The sequence below is a fragment of the Bombyx mori genome, chromosome 2 (genome assembly GCF_030269925.1).
Source record: "Bombyx mori chromosome 2, ASM3026992v2".
Lineage (NCBI taxonomy): Eukaryota > Metazoa > Arthropoda > Insecta > Lepidoptera > Bombycidae > Bombyx > Bombyx mori.
This window is the reverse complement of record NC_085108.1, coordinates 6,312,710-6,332,216: the sequence shown is the minus strand read 5'-3', so window position 1 is coordinate 6,332,216 and position 19,507 is coordinate 6,312,710. Positions and strand designations below refer to the sequence as shown.

The 19,507-nt window shown below is 37.9% G+C and overlaps 1 protein-coding gene across 1 annotated transcript; it reads right to left on the bottom strand.

Annotated features, from left to right (window-relative positions):
- Positions 1-1,970: 1,970 nt before the first annotated feature.
- Positions 1,971-19,264, bottom strand: Galpha73b (G protein alpha subunit 73B-like protein). Its single transcript, NM_001166152.1, is given in 10 exon segments — positions 1,971-2,192; positions 3,188-3,356; positions 6,169-6,299; positions 10,018-10,104; positions 10,604-10,718; positions 11,124-11,221; positions 13,882-14,050; positions 16,209-16,303; positions 17,155-17,317; positions 19,019-19,264. Coding segments are annotated over 9 exon segments (1,158 nt in total). The 5' UTR covers positions 17,254-17,317; positions 19,019-19,264; the 3' UTR covers positions 1,971-1,997.
- Positions 19,265-19,507: the final 243 nt, after the last annotated feature.

The following is a 19,507-nucleotide window of genomic DNA, read 5'->3' as shown; positions in this document are numbered from 1 at the left end:
TAATTTCTTGCAATTCATTTTGTAATTAATTTTTTGTTGTACTCAATGTATTGTAATTGTTTCTTGGTTTGGTTTATTTCTTTTATTTGTGTTTTTATTGTAAGGCCTAGTTAAATTTTGTATTTTTTTGTAAAATTAGTTTATGCTAATGGCCGTGTTGCCAATGCTTTCAATAAATAAAAAAATAAAAAATAAGAATTAAAAAGTATGAAATGGCATATAAATAAAGGTTCAGTAAAATAGTGATTGTTTATATCCTATTAATATCAAAAACGCGAAACTTTAAGAATTTGTGCCAATTTGTGGATGCATGTTTGTTACTCTTTCGCCCAAAAACTACTGAATGGATTTTGATAAAACTTTACAATAATATAGTTGACACATGAGAATAACTCATAGGCTATAATTTATATACCGTAAAATGGGGCGATTAGGGACAAATTCCAACTTTATGAGCAATTTTAAGGTAGTTGTTGATGTATATGATGCTATATCAGGATCAAAATGATTGAGTCTTGGGGGCATCTTTGTTGTCTAATTTAAAATTATGCAACTAGCATTCCAGTTTAAGCAAAAAATGCAAAAATAGGTGTAATCCCTATTTACCCGAAAATTGCGGTTAATTGGGATGTAATGAGAAATTTGCTAGGGTTGGCACTACTTTTATTTTTATATATAGTTTTAATTTATTTATTTATTTAGTTGCACCAACAAAGTGATCATCAATAAAAAAATTTGAAAAACTGACAAAAGTACATGGCAGACATCACCTCAATTATAGGTGCAATCGACAGTGCTGATATTTCTATCTGGGTTAAGAGATTAGGTGTGTCGGTTATTCCATGGATTAATCAGATGAATACCCCCACTCTGAACAAATATTAAATATTTTATTATGTATTACTTAGACATTTTTGTCCACCTTGAGATTTCATTGATCTTGTTACATGTCTCTGCAAAATCGACTTACTTATATTAAATTTCTTATCTATTTCAAATAAAGACTTATTCCCAATTTCGCTTCGAATAAACCAGATATTTACCAACAAATTTAAAAAATATTGTTATAACTACATAGACAACCCTACAAACCTGTACCTATTTATATTTATACTTGGGTGGTTTCCATTTCACGTATTCTCATCCCAATTGACCCCTTTTTCGTTGTTATTTGTACCTAAGACGTCCCCAATAACCCCAAAAACAACAGATTTTTACATGTATTTTTATTTAATCAAATACATTAAAACCAATAACAACTGAGACTTACCTTTAATATATATGCTGGTTCAAACACTAAATAACGTTTATAAATCATAGTCGTCTTCTATTATTATCAAATAAATAAAAGAGAGCAAAGTTTCTAGCACTAAAATAATGACCACCACAGGAAGTTAATTTGAAACGCGATTTTTTATAAGTTAGCAGCTATTATCATGCATATTCAGAGTTGTTTTGTGAACTTTCAACATTCTACTATTAAACTACAAAAAATGGAAGATTTTGCAACGAATATAAAACTTATATTGAGCGTCGAAAGATTTTCCCGGTTTTTTCCCGATTCGCCTGTCAATCCCTAATCGCCCCATTTTACCGGTACCTAGATATAGAGTAAATTACTCAAAATATAACGATAAGTGTCAAGTAAGTGTAAAAAAAAATCTGTTATTTTCATAATCAATAATAAACTAAATGTTCTCGAACCCAAGCGTGGCGGGTTACTAGTATATTGTACAATGATATGGAGTATTTCCGAATGAATAAGCAATAAAATACTTAATTGTGTTTTCTGTGATATATTTAGAAAATGATATTTATTATAGCCCTTAATCTCTTTTAAAAATAATTTTGAAGAAAAATCCTTTTTAAAAACCAAAGAATTTTACATATTAAAGGTTTTTCTATATATATGTATACAATTAACGATGTGTCCTTAATATTTATAAAACAAATAGAAATGAAACTCCAAATTGGCCAACAAAACAATTTTATTTTATTCAATAAACGCCTATATTATTGAGCACGTGCGTCAGTATGATCTGGTGGACGTCTCTGAAGACGGTCCGGACATTGTCAGTGTCCGTGGCGGTCGTGAAGTGGAAGTAGCACTCCCGGGGCCTGTGGGCCTCACCAACGACGAAGCGCTCGGCCGAGGCGGCCACGGCGCGCTGCCGCTGCCTCTTGGTCAAGTCCTGAAAGGGCGCGGCATTAAAAAAAAAAGTGTGTGTGTGTGCAAGTCACTTTTACTGGTGGTAGGACCTCTTGTGAGTCCGCGCGGGTGGGTACCACCACCCTGCCTGTTTCTGCCGTGAAGCAGCAATGCGTTTCGGTTTGAAGGGTGGGGCAGCCGTTGTAACTATACGTGAGACCTTAGAACTATATCTCAAGGTGTGTGGCGCATTGAAGTTATAGATGTCTACAAGCTCCAGTAACCACTTAATACCAGGTGGGTTGTGAGCTCGTACACCCATCTAAGCAATCGAGTAAATTAACCTACAGACACAGCCCACTGAGTTTCTCGCCGGATCTTCTCAGTGGGTCGCGTTTCCGATCCGGTGGTAGATTCTGCGAAGCACGGCTCTTGCTAGGGTTCGTGTTAGCAACATCGTCAGGTTTGAGCCCCGTGAGCTCACCCACTAGTTAAGGCTACGCTGAAATAGCCTCTCAAGGCTATCAGCTTAGGTAGGAAAAGAGGCAGAATCTACCACCGGATCGGAAACGCGACGCACTGGTTAATTTACTCGCCGAGCCCTTCATCGCAATCGTGAATCTATATATATTTTAATACGTGAAGCAAAAACTTTGTAACCCTTTTTACGAAATTTGCGCGGACGGAGGAGTATGAAATTTCCCACACTTATAGAGAATATATAGAAGAAGTGCACAATGCTAATATTTTTTTAAAATAATGCATAAAAGATACATTAAATCAATAAAGAAAACATTACACACACTACATACCATGTATTTGACGCACACACGCATGCATACTATTTATTGTCAAACTTTTGTTCTTGACGTCTGTTGTCAAATTGAGAATAGATTAAATATTGTTTGTCTTTGTTAATATTTTTATCGTCTTGGCGAAATTTGTGATTATAGAAGTATAAAATACCATTTAATTTGCAGAGCCCTAGCGCGTAACTATAGTCTGGAGACGTTTTGTGATTGAATCAAAACAACTCACGACGAACAGACTCCGTATGAAGAGCTTGGTCCTCGTGTACTCGTCCCCGGGCGCTTCGTACCGGGAGTACTCCGGGAAGTGGGTGGCGGGCGAGCGGCCCCGGGACACCTTCGCCTCCAGCACGTCCTGCTTGTTGAGGAACACGATCAGCCCAGCCTCCAGAAGAAACCTTTTGAGGAATTTCTAATTAAGACGGAGAAACGTTTTAAAAAAATTTACTCTAGGCTTTTTAGTAACACATTGATAATCTTAATATATATAAATCACGTGCCACGTTGTTTGTCCGCGATGGACTCCTAAACTACTTAGCCGATTTTAAATTAAATTTGCACACCGTGTGCAGTTTGATCCAACTTGAAAGATAGAATGGTTTTTATTTCGATCAATGGTCGCAATATTTATTAATTAACAATAAAATGATTTCTTATGTTGGTTATCTTATACCTTTAAACGAGCAATTCTTGTATATATATAATCTGAATCTCGGAAACGGCTCCAACGATTTTCATATAATTTAGTATACAGCGGTACAGCGGATTTCGGGGGCGATAAATCGATCTAGCTACGATTTATTTCAGAAAATGTTGTTTTAATAATCAACTTGTAGCGGGCTTAGCTTGACCAGTCTGTGTCGAGTCGTCGCACAATAAACAGGTTGCAAACTGTCGTGTCTTATTAATAATTATCACCCAGGAATTCGAACCTCTAAAAAATTGGTGAAGGAAAGATTTTTCTGGGTTAATATGAATGTAGACGTCAGTAAATGGGCAAAAAGTTGTATTAAATGCCAACGAGCAAAAGTACATAGGCATACTAAATCTAAAATTAGTCAATTTCCGTTAGCTGAACGATTTACGCACATCCACGTAGATATAGTCGGCCCCTTGCCTATATCCTTGCAAGACTATAGGTATTTAGTTACGATTGTAGATCGTCAAACTGGATGGCCAGAAGCCTTTCCAGTTAAGGATATTACGGCAGAGACGGTTGCAAAAGTAATAGTCGAGGGATGGATTTCGCGATTTGGCTGCCCCGCTAAACTAACCACGGATCAAGGCAGACAATTTGAAAGTAATGTTTTTAAGGAACTAATGAAGTGTCTAGGTATTGTCAAGACACGCACTACTCCCTATCACCCGCAATGCAACGGGTTAGTGGAAAGATGGCACCGTTCACTCAAGGCAGCGCTCATGGCCCGACTAGATTCTAAGACGTGGGTTGAAGAATTACCTATTGTTTTGCTAGGACTTCGTGCAGCACCACGGACCGACTCAGGCGTCAGTGCCGCCGAAATGACCTACGGGCAAACATTACGTTTACCGGGAGATTTTTATAATGATGGTATTATACCTATATTAGATCATTGTCAATACGTAAAGCATTTACGCGCTATGATATATAATTTGAAACCTAAACCGCTACCGCGTAAGGATGCTCATACAGTGTTTGTACATAGCGATTTGAATAACTGTACTCACGTTTTTGTTCGTTCAGATATAATTAAAAAATCGTTAGAACCTCCCTATGAAGGACCTTATAAAGTCCTAAATAGAACAGAGAAAGTATTTTTAGTGCAATTTCCTAACCGAGATGCGTATATATCGGTAGACAGGTTGAAACCCGCTTATATGCATACGGCAGAGACAGAAAATAATTTGGTTATTAAAAATAACTTATTAACGAATAGACCTAAAATAAGTGACCACAACAAGGAACCTATCAGAGCCTCCGAGAATAGCGATCAAAATCGCTCAGCTAATTACCGTGTTACACGTAGTGGTCGTATTGTGAAACCACCGGTACGTTTTGCTGATTAAGTAGGTAAATAGAAAAACGATATCTTTTGCACAGTACAAAGTATTTGGCAATAAATTGTAATTGTAATAATTCGCTAAGTTGGAAATTATGTGAAATTGTGCTACGAATGACTAGAAGTTTAAAAATGTTTTTAAATAGGATTACTTTTATTTTATATTTCTTATTTGTTAAGCAATGAATAATGTTACTAAGTTAAGATTTTTATATTTTTACCTTTTTTTTACATTATCTTATATACTTTTTTTACATTTTACTCTTATTTTTTTGTAATAAAATTTTATGTCTTATTTTTAAGGGGGGAGTGATGTAGCGGGCTTAGCTTGACCAGTCTGTGTCGAGTCGTCGCACAATAAACAGGTTGCAAACTGTCGTGTCTTATTAATAATTATCACCACATAATACCACACACGCTCTATATAAGCACAGACTCCACAAACTCTTCCCGACATCTATTGGCGAATAATAATACTATTTTTCTTAATTGAGGGCAAATAACCGAGATGGCGTTATCAAAAAAAAAAACGAGCGAAGCTCGGTCATCATCTTGTTTATTATTAATTGAAAACAAAAGCCTTAGCCACAGCAAAGTGTGGCCGGGTCTGCTAGTTTTAATTTTAATTATAAATAAACCTTTACGAGTTTTTAGTCTCATGTTTTTATTGCTTTTTTTTTTAATAATTCGGACATTTCACACAGGCGACTAAAGATGTTGTCGGTCAATACTTGAATATTCTGCTAAGTACCGTCAAATTTTCTATTAAAATATTACCGTAAAAATAATTTATATTGAGGATTTAAATGTCGGGTTTGGTTTGTCTGTAAGCTCTAAATACTAAGGTAAGGTAAAGCTCATCATCAGCCAGGCTGTGAGGTCTGCTTGACCCATGCGTTGCCTTCTATGTATGTGTACATATATGTATATATATTTCATTGGATTAGTACACCGCGCGTAGTTCGTTTCCAAATGATTCTTGTCCACCTGATGGTTGTCTGGAAGAGATCGCTCTTAGCGATAAGACCGCCAATTGTACTTTTTGTATTTAATGTATCGCACTGTTTATTTGTTTTTTGGTGTACAATAAAGAATACTCTCTCTCTCTCTCTTTCTCTCTCTCTCTCTCTCTCTCTCTCTCTTTCTCTCTCTCTCTCTGTGTCTCTTCTACCTGCTCTGCCACACGTCTTCGAAGAGGTTCAAGGACTCCTGCAGTCTGTTAGTGGTGTTGTCCTCCCTCAAAGTTTGGTCGAAGTCGCTACAAGCCACCAAGAACCAGATCGCGTTGATACCTTCAAACACCTGATTATCGAAAGCAGAGAATCAAACGTAATTTCCAGATGATACATATCGACGCTTGAATGGCAAACGTGACTAAGCGACAATAACTGCTTTGTACATAAATGATAGGCAATAACCATATTCGATGCGCAAAAAAATATATATTACTTGGTCTATTAAAATCATTTCAATCCTACAGATAGAGATTCGTTAAAATATATTTTTTTTCAGGTATTTCAACTTTAAATTAGTCTACTGTAAAGTTCACGCATTGTCGCTTAGTCACGTTTGCCTTTCAAGCGTCGATTATATTATAAAGCTATATAGAATAAGTAAAAAAACGACTATTTTATTTTGGCACGCAGTGGAACGCAAAATCATGTCACGGGGTCAACGACCTCGAACGAACGCGTGCTGCGTAATGTAATCTGTGTGCTTAGTGCGAGTTTTTTACCGTTCTCGATAGCGTAAAAGTTAACCCAGTTTTGTATGCAGTTCCCGGTCGGCGGTGTATCGCGTTCCGACCCGGCAGGCTGGTTCTGGCCCAGCGGGGTATCCTGGAACACCAGCGACACCGCCCGGGCGGCCTGGTAGGGCCGCCGTACCGCGGAGACCGACGTCGTTGGTCGTCGACTATCGCCTCGACGACACGTCGGTCGGGCGTCCTCGGGGTGGCGCCGCGTGTCTGGTTGTAGTGTTGACCGCGGGAACCCCCCTACTCTGACTGGGTTCTGACCCCGGACGGAGATCGGACGTCAGGTGTAAGAGTGCAGGGGAGTCGTTTAGTGGGCGGGCCCTAAAATCCTTGGGCCCGCGGTCTGCTCTCAACACCTGCAGATCGTTGAGTCTCACATACACCGCGCGCCCCCTAGGCGCGGGGACCACGTAGGAGGTTCGGCCCCGTCCCGAAAAAAAAAAAAAAAAGTTTTGTATGCAGTTGGAACAGCGCCCCTAGCGGCAAACGTAGGCAAACGTTCTATACAAAAAGTTAACTTTTACGCTATCGAGAACGGTAAAAAACTCGCTTTTTTTTCCTACCTAAGCTGATGGTCTAGAGACATCATATCAGGACCTTAACTAGTAGGTGAGCTCACGAGGCTCAAACCTGACGATATTGCTAACACGAACCCTAGCAAGAGCAAGAAACTCAGTGGGCTGTCTGTGGGTTAAGAAAAAAAACTCGCACTAATCACACTAAACTTACTTCAAATTCAAATTCAAAATCATTTATTTCAACTTAGATGTCAGTATGACACACTTGTCGAATGTCAAAATCTATATATTAATACGTGAAGCAAAAACTTTGTATCCCTTTTTACGAAAATTGCGCGGACGGAGGAGTATGAAATTTTCCACTCTTATAGAGAATATAGAGAAGAAGTGCACAATGCTAATATTTTTTTTTAAATAATGCATAGAAGATACATTAAATCAATAAAGAAAACATTACACACACTACATGCATACTATTTATTTATTGTCAAACTTTTGTTCTTGGCGTCTGTGGTCAAATTGAGATTAAATATTGTTTGTCTTTGTTGATATTTTTTATAGTGTAGTCTTGGCGAAATTAGTGATTATAGAAGTATAAAATACAATCCTAATAGTGTACAAACTTACAATTCCAATTAATTATAGTCGAATTTCGACTACTGCGGGGCCTCTAGTATAAATAACAATGTTAACTCTACCACCGGTTCCAAAAAGAGCCACAGTCCTGAGGAGAACCGGCGAAACAAACTCAGCGGGCTTTTTTTTTTGTTTTTTTTCTCAAATATTTTAATTTTTTATTTTTTAAATAAGTATTCTGAACGTATTGTGTATTTCGGTTTTAGGTTGCAGATTTAAAAGTAAATCTATAGATCCCGGTAACTATCTACCCTAAAGCCTTGTTCGGACTAGGCGAGTATTTTCAGTCGAGTACCGAGTAATTTAGTAGCTAAATGTGTCTGAACACCAAAAATTTAGTCGAGTAGGTTAGTAAATAATTTAGTCAAGTCAATCCATTTTGTTCTATTTTTTCGGGCGGAGCAAGGACTTGCTCACTGGATCACTGACTAAACAATTCCGAACCTGTTGATTAGTCGAGTTCATTAGTGGCACTTCTCAAATGGGTATCTTTGCGCTGAATTTGAGAGTGTATTTTCGTTAACGGAAAATTCACACAAATTTCGGACATTCTCAAACTATCGAAGTATTCTTTGGGATCTCTTCCAATGCTAATTCCTTCAGAAGACATTCAGTAGCTCCTAGTTTATCTAAGTCGACTATTATCAAAGCCGGCAATGTGAGTTTTGGACAATTATTGGTAAATCAGAAAAACGAATTATTGACTTTGTATTCCATTGGCAGTCACAAAACTCTTCTGAACGACATCTTAGATAAATAACAGGTTAAGTATTAACCTTTATTTAGTGCAGGTTTTGAACCGTATTCTTTGAAGGAGACGATTATATTCAAATCAATCTGTATTGACATATCAATAACATTTTTTTGGTCCAAATGCACAGATTGCCACTTTTGATAATAGACGACTCAAATAAGCTAATTTAAAAATTTTGCAGTTTGATTTTTATTACACGTTGCTTCTTAATAAACATGTGTTAATAAGTATTTACCTACACCAGCATAGATTTGTGAAACTCATTCGTGAACATTTGTTAGGTATTTTGTTTGTGAAATTCGTACCTGCCGACGGATTCGAACACGTGCGGTCGCATCGCTCGATACGAGTGCACCGGTCGTCTTATCATTTAGGCTACGACGAATTCATTGTCATAAAGAGAATGACACCGACCTTGACATAAAGTGTCAAAGTATCTATTATCGTCGATGAGTCGTCTATTATCAAAGGTGGCAAACCTTTGATAATAGACGACTCATCTCTTCTATCGATCCATTTTCGTACCCATAACTTTCTTAATCGCAGAAATTTCCTCATCCACCTCTTCCAAAATAACCATTAAGATTAGCTTAATCAGTTTATTCACTCTATTGCGTTGCAGCCTGTTCATCTTGCAAAACACCACTCACTTGTGTACTGTACTGGACCGTAATGCGAACGATTTCTGTGCAGTAGCGAGTAGTTTAGTCACTAAATTACTCAGTACTCGACTAAAATACTCGCCTAGTCCGAAAAATTTTTAAAATTAAAAATTGAAAAGATTCAACGTCTATCCACAATCTGCCTACAAAGAATATTGCGGTATTTTGGTCATGTTGCACGCAGGGATACCTACCAGCAAGTTGGAACGCCTTGTGGTGACCGGTAAAATAGAGGGAAAAAGGCCTAGGGGTAGAGGTCCCAAACGATGGTCGGACCAAATAGCGGAGGAACTGGGGATGCCTATCAGCGACGCACTCCACCGGGCTGCAGGGCGGGATCGATGGAGACAGTTGGTTGACGAAATCGGACGGAGTCACGATCCTCAGCAGTGAGGAACCGATCGAAGAGAGAGAGAGTCCGAACAAAGTAATCAATTAAGGGCGGATCCAGCTTTGGCGCCAGGAGGGGGTCACATAATCAAATTTAGATGCGTTCGTTCCCAAACGTTTGCCATTATACAAAGTTATTATATTATATTAAATTAATTAAATATTGAAGGTATGTAGTTACATAAAATCTGTATGGTGACAAAATATATAAATAAAATCATTATATTCAATTAGTGGTCGACGTAAGTCCTGGAACCAGCTCAGGGGGTGGTCATGACCCCCATGACCCCCTAGTTGTACACACCTGTATCCACTTTTTCCTTTCACCCCTCTGGCCGCCCACGTCGAACATCCAGAAGTCTTGTACGCCGCCCTGCATCGACTTCGGTATCTACACAACCACGAACGAATTCTAGAATATTCTCGAATGTTCTAAAGAGCACCAACAAATTATAGAAAATAAATTTTAATAATGATTTTATTGTAAAAAAGGAGCGTGGGGTGCTTTTCAGGATATTATCAAAATAACCCTTCTACTCATATCTGTTCATAAAATATTTATAACTACTGTTAACATGCACCCCACGCTTTTTTTTGACAATAAAATCATTTTTTCTTTGACTATTTTTAATTCAAATTTATTTTCTATTTTTTAGTTGGATTTACTATAAAAACATATTTTGTTAGTTTTTTTAAACTAGTTTTAGTTGTATTCAATTTTTTCAATTTTTTTTATATATTGAATTATCATCGGTTCTTAATAAGTAAGTATACTAAATTTCGAGTTAATCCGACGTTTTGAAGGGGGTCAAAATCATGTTCAAAGATTCCCTTACATACATACTATGAATCTAATAAAAGTATATTAAAAATGCATCAATCAATCGAACCTTGACTTTGAACTCAATTTTTTGGATCCCCGTCGTTTTCTGACGACATCTAAGTATATCGCTGTCCGACGGAATGTAGTCTTCTTTCTCTATCAAGTCTATCCTGTCTAGGAAACTGAAAAAAAAAACGTTGCATTGAATTTTAAATTTTTTTAACAGCGCCATCTATTGAGTATAATTTAAACGTAACCATTTTGAAGCTGCGACAATTATAGACGGTGTGTTTAATATTTCAATGTCAACAGATGGCGCTGATTCGAATAATAACTCGACGCTGTCAATGAGCTGGTTTAACAGTTTCAAAGTTATAATAATAGATGGCGGTGCGTTTAATGATTTAATGTCAACAGATGGCGCTGATCCAAATAAAGTTTGAGTCTCAACAATTAATAGATAGCAGTGTGTTTGATGTCAATAGATGGCGCTGATTCAGATAAACTTTTGGCATTTCGAAAATAGATGGCGGTGTATTCAATGTTTGTTAAAGCAATATATAGTGATAATTCAAATAAATACTAACTATTCGGCGCTATCAATGAGCTGATATTCGTTCGATCGTCTAAAACATTCCCTGACCCCGCCGTCTCTCCACAGCGACCGGACGTGGTCAAAGTAGTCCTGAAAAATTGATAAATAGAGAATTAATACACCTAACGACTACATTATTTCGTTCTGTTTTGTTATTCCCTTCCCACAAAACCAATTTCTATTCTCACTCCTTTACTGTGCACGCGGTCAGACTGTGGAATTCGTTGCCGGCTGACATCCGAGTTTGCAAGTCTGTTTCTGTTTTTAAATACAAGGTCAAACAATTTTATCTCTCATCAACCGAATGATCATGGTTCTATACTCTTCGCATATACGAGTGTTACTGTGTTACTTATAATATTTGCTATGTGTATGTGCTATAATTCTCATGTTGTATTTGTTATTTTAGTTATGTGTTATTTGTTCTACACACACTTATCACTTTTTATTATTATTCTCATTATCCTCTCGCAGGTCTGCTGGAAGAGATTTCTCAAAGAAATAAGCAGTGCCTTTGTACATAATTTTCCTATTACTCTGTACTGTGTCTTATTTTCTGTGTGTACATAAATAAATAAATAAATAAATAAATAAATAAAAATTATTTCCTGGCTGAGGCTTTGCTCGCCCTACGGTCCTGGTGAAACTGGAAAGGCCTCCGGGCCACCAATAATCTCTAAATCATAAAAAAAGACTACATTATTATATTCTGTAAATTGTTTTCGTGCCATCTAGCGGGGTGTTTTGGCGTAACAGAAGAAATACAGCAAATCATTTTATATAGGTGAATGAAGTTAGCCCCTCAAAAAAATTTTTTTTTCCTATTTTATACTTATTTTCTATTAATTCGTTTGTTCATCATTTGTTCATGATTGTTAAGTTTTTTTTATTGCTTAGATGGGTGGACGATCTCACAGCCACCCTGGTGTTAAGTGGTTACTGGAGCCCACAAACATCTACAACGTAAATGCGCCACCCACCTTAAGATATAAGTTCTAAGGTCTCAAGTATAGTAACAAGTTAAAGTCCAATGGGTATGTCTTTGATGTTATTTTATGTGCTTAAAATCGATTGATTAATGATAATACTTAAAATGATTTATTTATATACTTAAAATGTTTACTTAATACGTAAAAGGTTTTGATGCTGGCAATATTTTTCCCGCAAAAATAAAAATCTTGTTTTTTTCAATAGAGTTACTTTTTTTAAACTACTTATTGTAAACTGTAGTGGCGCTTATTTGGAAGAAAGTAAATGCATATTTATTTATGACAAAATTAATGCACTAAGTATTTTTTCTCTAATCTATTGTCCGCTTTGGGCCTGAAATGGGCATTCCCCTTTTAGGTTCAGTTAAATTTGGTAACGCTCGGTACGGTAGTTTCAAAACTATTGTCCGCGAGGGCGTTGACCCCACGCGTTACCTGCTTTCGTTCGTAATACATTGCGTACAAAATTTCGTTTCTGCTATTTTCCTATATCATATTAGTGTGCTTAGTGCGAGTTTCTTAACGTTCTCGATAGCGTAAAAGTTAACCCAATTTCGTATGCAGTTGGAACAGCGCCCCTAACGGCAAACGTAGGCAAACGATCCTATTCCATACAAATATGAGCTAACTTTTACGCTATCGAGAACCTTAAAAAACTCGCACTGAGCACACCGGAGCCAGGCTGAGTTTTTTTTTTGTTGCTTAGATGGATGGACGAGCTCACCGCCAACCTGGTGTTAAGTGGTTACTGGAGCCCATGCGCCACCCACCTTGAGATATAAGTTCTAAGGTCTCAGTATAGTCACAACGGCTGCCCCACTCTTCAAACCGAAACGCATTACTGCTTCACGGCAGAAATAGGCAGGGCGGTGGTACCTACCCGCGCAGACTCACAAGAGGTCCTGCCACCAGTAATTACGCAATTTATAATTTTGCGGGTTTGATTTTTATTACACGATGTTATTCCTTCACCGTGGAAGTCAATCGTGAACATTTGTTGAGTACGTATTTTATTAGAAAAATTGGTACCCGCCTGCGGGATTCGAACACCGGTGCATCGCTACATACGAATGCACCGGACGTCTTATCCTTTAGGCCACGACGACTTCAGACGAACATGAAACATTTTTTTTCGCCATAGAAGGCGTAAATTTTGGGTTCAGTTAAATTTTGTAAAACTCGTACGGTAGTTTCAAAAATTATTGTCCGCGAGGGCGTTGACCCCACGCGTTCCCTGATTTCATTCGTAATACATTGCGTACAAAATTTCGTTTCTGCTATTTTCCTATATCATATCAGGAGTCACGCTCCGTGCGGTCAGTGAGTATCTACAGTCGGCATCGCTGCGCCACTTTGAGAAGGCGGCACGACATAAGAACCCTCTTGTTGTGACCGCTGGGAATTACATACCCGATCCTGTAGACCGAATGGTAAACCGTCGACGTTGCCCAAAGCACGTCATTACGGATCCTCCTGATCAATTAACGGTGCTTTTAGGTACCACAAGCACCGGTCATCGAATTAACCCACAGACACAGCCCACTGAGTTTCTCGCCGGATCTTCTCAGTGGGTCGAGTTTCCGAACCGGTGGTAGATTCTGCGAAGCACTGCTCTTGCTAGGGTTCGTGTTAGCAACGTCGTCAGGTTTGAGCCCCGTGACCTCACCTACTAGTTAAGGTTACGCTGAAATATCCTCTCAAGGCTATCAGCTTAGGTGGGGAAAAAATTAACGCTCCGTCCATCGTGTCCCTTGTACTTGCCTCGGTGTATTCCGCAGGACCCTCACTACCCATCTTCAGTATGTACTGTTGCGATTGCACATTCCTCGGATTCTGCAGAGCGATGCTCAGACGGGACATGCTGTGAACTATCTCGTATATCGATTCGTGGATGTTGAATTTTATATGTTTAATTTTCTCTTTCCTTTCGCTGAAATAAAAAAAAGTAGTTTAAAAAAACAAAAAAAAAAAAACAAAAAAAAATTTTATTGTAAAAAAGCGTGGGTTGCTTTTCAGGATATTATCAAAATAACCCTTCTACTCATATCTGTTCATAAAATATTTATAACTACTGATGATACCATGCACCCCACGCTTTTTTTTTACAATAAAATCATTATTTCTTACACTATTTTTAATTCAAATTTATTAAAAATTTATTTTCTATTTTTTAGTTGGATTTTCTATAAAAGCGTTTTTTTTTAGTTTAGTTTTTTTTTAAACTATTATTTATTTTTAATTTTTTAGTTGAATTTAAATTTTTCCATTTTTTTTTGTATAAATTGCCATCGGTCCTTAATAAGTATGCCAAATTTCGAGTTAATCCCACATTTTCAAAGGGTCAAAATCATGTTTTAAAGATTCTGTTATATACTAACATACATACTTCTGAACCTAATAAAAGCGTATTAAAAATATTGTTAGTTGCTCTCACATTCGTTGCTCCTTAGGTCTAGGGGTTAGTTAGCCTGACTATTGGACCATGGTGCGGGATCAATTTCTGCTTCAGACAGACTCTGGCGTATTAATCTATGATCAATTCTACACGTTCAAAAGAGCCGGTACATACCATTTTTTAAAGGATTTTATGACCTGGTAATTAAGACCTTTAAGTCATGTCTTATTTTAATTTATATTCTTATTTTTATGAAAAATTATAATATGGAGTGAAATGAAATGAAGATAATTAATTTGAGACATTAATCAATTGGGATGAAAATAAATGAGATGAGATGATATGGGATGAAATATAATCTCAGTAAAATGGTGGTCATTTACTAAAAAAAATTCAATGGACTTTTTGACGAACGGGCTATCATCATCATCATCATCATCATCAGCCTGCGGCAGTCCACTGCTGGACATAGCCTCCCCCAAAGCTCGCCATTGAACCTGAGAGAATTTGCTAACACTAGCAGCAGCTAACAAGAGCAGTGCTTCACAGAATCTACCACCGGATCGGAATCGCGACCCACTGAGAAGATCCAGCGAGAAATTTATTCGGCTGTGTCTATGGGTTAGTTCGCTCGTCGAACTCTTCGTCGAGTCAAGTTCGACGAGGACGGTGACCGGTGCTTGAGGGTCTTAAAAGCACCGAGAGTGAATCCGGGGAATCCCGGCATGTATACGGGCGATGGCGGCTTTTCGGCACCCTCGTTGGGGTCGAATAAACTTCTTGCTGTGATCCGTCTTACTACTGAACTCCTGTCTAAGGTCATGCAGGACTATGACAGCATCTTCAAATAACCAGACCTCACAAGATCGGAGTTTGGTCGAGCTTGGCTCTTCTGATATTTATTTATTTATTACACTTCATTTAAAATTTACATTGGCGGACTTAATGCCTAAGGCATTCTCTACCAGTCAACCAAAGGTAGTGCAGAGTGAATAGTGGTAGGTGCAATGAAATTTATATTAATTTACAAATACATACCCCAAAAAAAAAGTATATACATACATACATACACAAATACGTACATCTATATATTAATACGTGAAGCAAAAACTTTGTATACCTTTTTACGAAAATTGCGCGGACGGAGGAGTATGAAATTTTTCACACTTATAGAGAATATAGAGAAGAAGTGCACAATGCTAATATTTTTTAAAAATGATGCATATAAGATACATTAAATCAATAAAGAAAACATTACACACACTACAGACCATGTATTTGACGCACACACGCATGCATACTATTTATTGTCAAACTTTTGTTCTTGACGTCTGTTGTCAAATTGAGAATAGATTAAATATTGTTTGTCTTTATTAATATTTTTTTATTAAATAGTGTAGCCTTGGTGAAATTTGTGATTATAGAAGTATAAAATACAATCATAATAGTGTACAAACTTACAATTCCATTTAATTATTGTCGAATTTCGACTACTGCGGGACCTCTAGTTTATATTAATTTACAAATCCATACACAAAAAAAGTATATACATACATATTATACACAATCACATATACATACATACATACATTCATACATACATACACAAATACATACATATATACATATAATAGTTTATACAGTATTAAAAGGATATCACACAAGGACAGAGTTTAGACAGGAGGGTAGGTACCTCGCGGAGAATCCGTGCACATGTAATATCTTCATTTGTTTTATGATTGTTGTCTTCCCGCTCTCCCCCGTACCCAATAGCAGAAGTTTTATGGCCTGGAAATACATCGACTTTTTTATTTTGGATCGTCATTGGAAATGTCGTTTATGCGCCCGCGTGAGTATTCCTGAGGCTACTTCAAATACGTTTAAGTTTGGAAAAAAAGCTACAATGTGACAGCTTGAGGTAGAAGCTTCATGTATATGGTATTTTATTTATTTATTGCTTCGATGGGTGAACGAGCTCACGGCCCACCTGGTGTTAATTGGTTACCGAAGACCATAGACATGTCCAACGTAAATGCCGCCACCCACCTTGAGACATGAGTTCTAAAGTCTGTTTTAATAGTTACAACGGCTGCCTCAGCCTTAAAACCGAAACGCATTACTGCTTCACGACAGAAATAGGCAGGGTGGTGTTACCTACCCATGCGGACTCACAAGACACCCTGCCACCAGTTAATGTGTGCTTAGTGCGAGTTTTTTAACGTTCTCGATAGCGTAAAAGTTAACTCAAAGTTGTATGCAGTTTGGAACGGCGCTCTTAGCGGCAAACATTCCGTCTATACTTACAAATTTGAGTTAACTTTTACGCTATCGAGAGCGTTAAAAAAATTCGCACTGAACACACTGGTCCGTGAAGGGCACTAGGTAATCGTGTAGCTTAACGAGTAGCAAAAGAGTTTTTATTTTTTTATTTTTTCCTACCTGTGCTGATAGCCTTGAGAGGCTATTTCAGCTTCGCCCTAACGTGTGTAGGTGAGCTCACGGGGCTCGAACCGGAGTGATGCTAACACTGACTCTAGCAAGAGCAGTGCTTCGCAAAATCTACCAGCGGATCGGAAACGCGACCCCTGAGAAGATCCGGCGAGAAACTCAGTAGGCTCGACGGACCAAACAGTACTTACACCGTTATAATTTTTAATCCATTGCTTTATCTGTCGGTCTATCTCAATTGAGTGCTCCTGGTCTTCGTCGTAGCCTTTCATGCAGGGTAGCAAGCGCATTGTATATCGAAAACCTTAATATTAATTACCCACTATTCAGACTTGTCGATGGAACGCGATCTCGCTGAAATTACAAAAAGCATTTTTTTTAAGGGATTTTATGACCTGGTAACTGAGACCTTTAAGTCATGTCTTATTTTAATTTATATTCATATTTTTATGAAAAATGATAATATGGAGTGAAATGAAATGAAGACGATTAATTTGAGACATTAATCAACTGGGATGAAATGAAATGAGATGATATGGGATGAAATATAATCTCAGTAAAATGGTGGTCATTTACTGAGATTTTTTCAGTGGACTTTTTGGAGGATCCCGAGAAGTTACGTCCAGCGGCTTTGTTTGATTTTTCCACATTTGTGCACTTTCACAGATATTAAACAGTTAATATACCACCGTTATTACACATTTAAACCTGAAGAAACACTAAATAGACAAAATAAAACAAATCACAAACTTCACTCCTCGCGTTCCCGCCAAAAAGTCCAAAAAGCATTTGACCTTCTATTTTAGACTAGCCGACGCCGTCAATCATCTTGAGACATGAGTTCGACGTTCTGTTTTTTTATTTATTGCTTAGATGCACCTGGTGTTAGGTGGTCGCTGGAGCCCATCGACATCTACGACGTAAATGCGCCACCCACCTTGAGATATAAGTTCTAAGGTCTCAAGTATAGTTACATCGGCTGCTCCGCCCTTCAAACCGAAACGCATTACTGCTTCACGGCAGAAATAGGCAGGGCGGTGGTACCTACACGCGCGGACTCACAAGAGGTTCTACCACCGGTATATAACGATATGTTATAATGTTTGTCGCATTCTTCAAGCCGGAATTGCGGTACAAACAGCAAAGTCCGTGATATCCGAATACGGAACAGTATATCGCGCGTCCCACAATAGACAACAAAAAGTTTTTTTTTTTCTTTTTATATTGCCCTTGTAGGCAGACGAGCATACGGCCCACCTGATGGTGGGTGGTTACCGTCGCCCACGGACTTCAGCAATGCCAGGGGCAGAGCCAAGCCGCTGCCTGCCGCTTAATACTCTCCACAAGCCTCGTTTGAAGAAGGACATGTCATAGCGCTCGGGAAACACCGTGGAGGGGAGCTCATTCCATAGCCGGATGGTACGTGGGGTAAAAGTGGTGCGCTCGCAACTTGGTGCACGTGAAAGAAGTGAACCTTCTTTTGCGTTATGTAGTATTGTGATTTTTTTCATTTTTCATCCTTAAGTCAAATTTCTCTTGTTATAGGGTATGCTGTGTATAAGAGAAACGGCCTAGCTCGCTTTGTCCTTTCCCTCTCTCAACGGACGAATGGTTCGCGAGACGCTCTGTCTATATTCTTTTTTTTTCTGTTTTTTCTTTTTCTTACCTAAGCCGATAGCCTTGAGAGGTTATTTCAGCGTAACCTTAACTAGTAGGTGAGCTCACGGGGTTCAAGCCGGAGTGATGCTAACACTGATCCTAGCAAGAGCAGTGCTTCGCAAAATCTACCACCGGATCGGAAACGCGACCCACTGAGAAGATCCGGCGAGAAACTCAGTGGGCTGTGTCTGAGAGTTAATTTACTCATCGAGCCCTTCGCAAGCGACGGGTTCGACGAGGACGGTGACTGGAGTATTTTCTCACTTTCGCTCTTTCTAAATTGTATCTTTTCTCTCTATCCGTAACGAATCTATCGTGAGTTAAATTTTACTCATAAAGCGCCTAAAGAAGTTTCACTTCAAAAAATAAAAAACAGTAAATTTGGAACATACTTACCTTACCATCCAAAATATCTCAAACAATTACAATGTAATAACAATTATAGTCGAGAAACACCTTTAATTTTGTATTGAAACAAATACAATATTAATCACTTTGTCGTAGATTTTTTATAATGAAGGAAAAATTTAACGGTGACAAACAAAAGTTTAGATGAAATTCCCTTTGATATTCATAACAGAAAACCTAAAAAATAATACGATACGACTCACTGAAATCACGGCGAATGTAATGATTAAATGTCATGTAAAATTTAATCAATAAAATTATCATTATTTTATCAGATATCATTAGCGCTATCGTCGCATTCGTGTTTACGATTTTTCTTTAAAACTATACTTAGGAGATGTAAGTGAAAATTATTTTTACTTGAGACTTTTTTTTTGTATTTGGAGGTAGGTTTTTTTATTTACTTATTGCTTAGATGGATGGACGAGCTCACAGCCCACCTGGTGTTAAGTGGTTACTGGAGCCCATAGACATCTA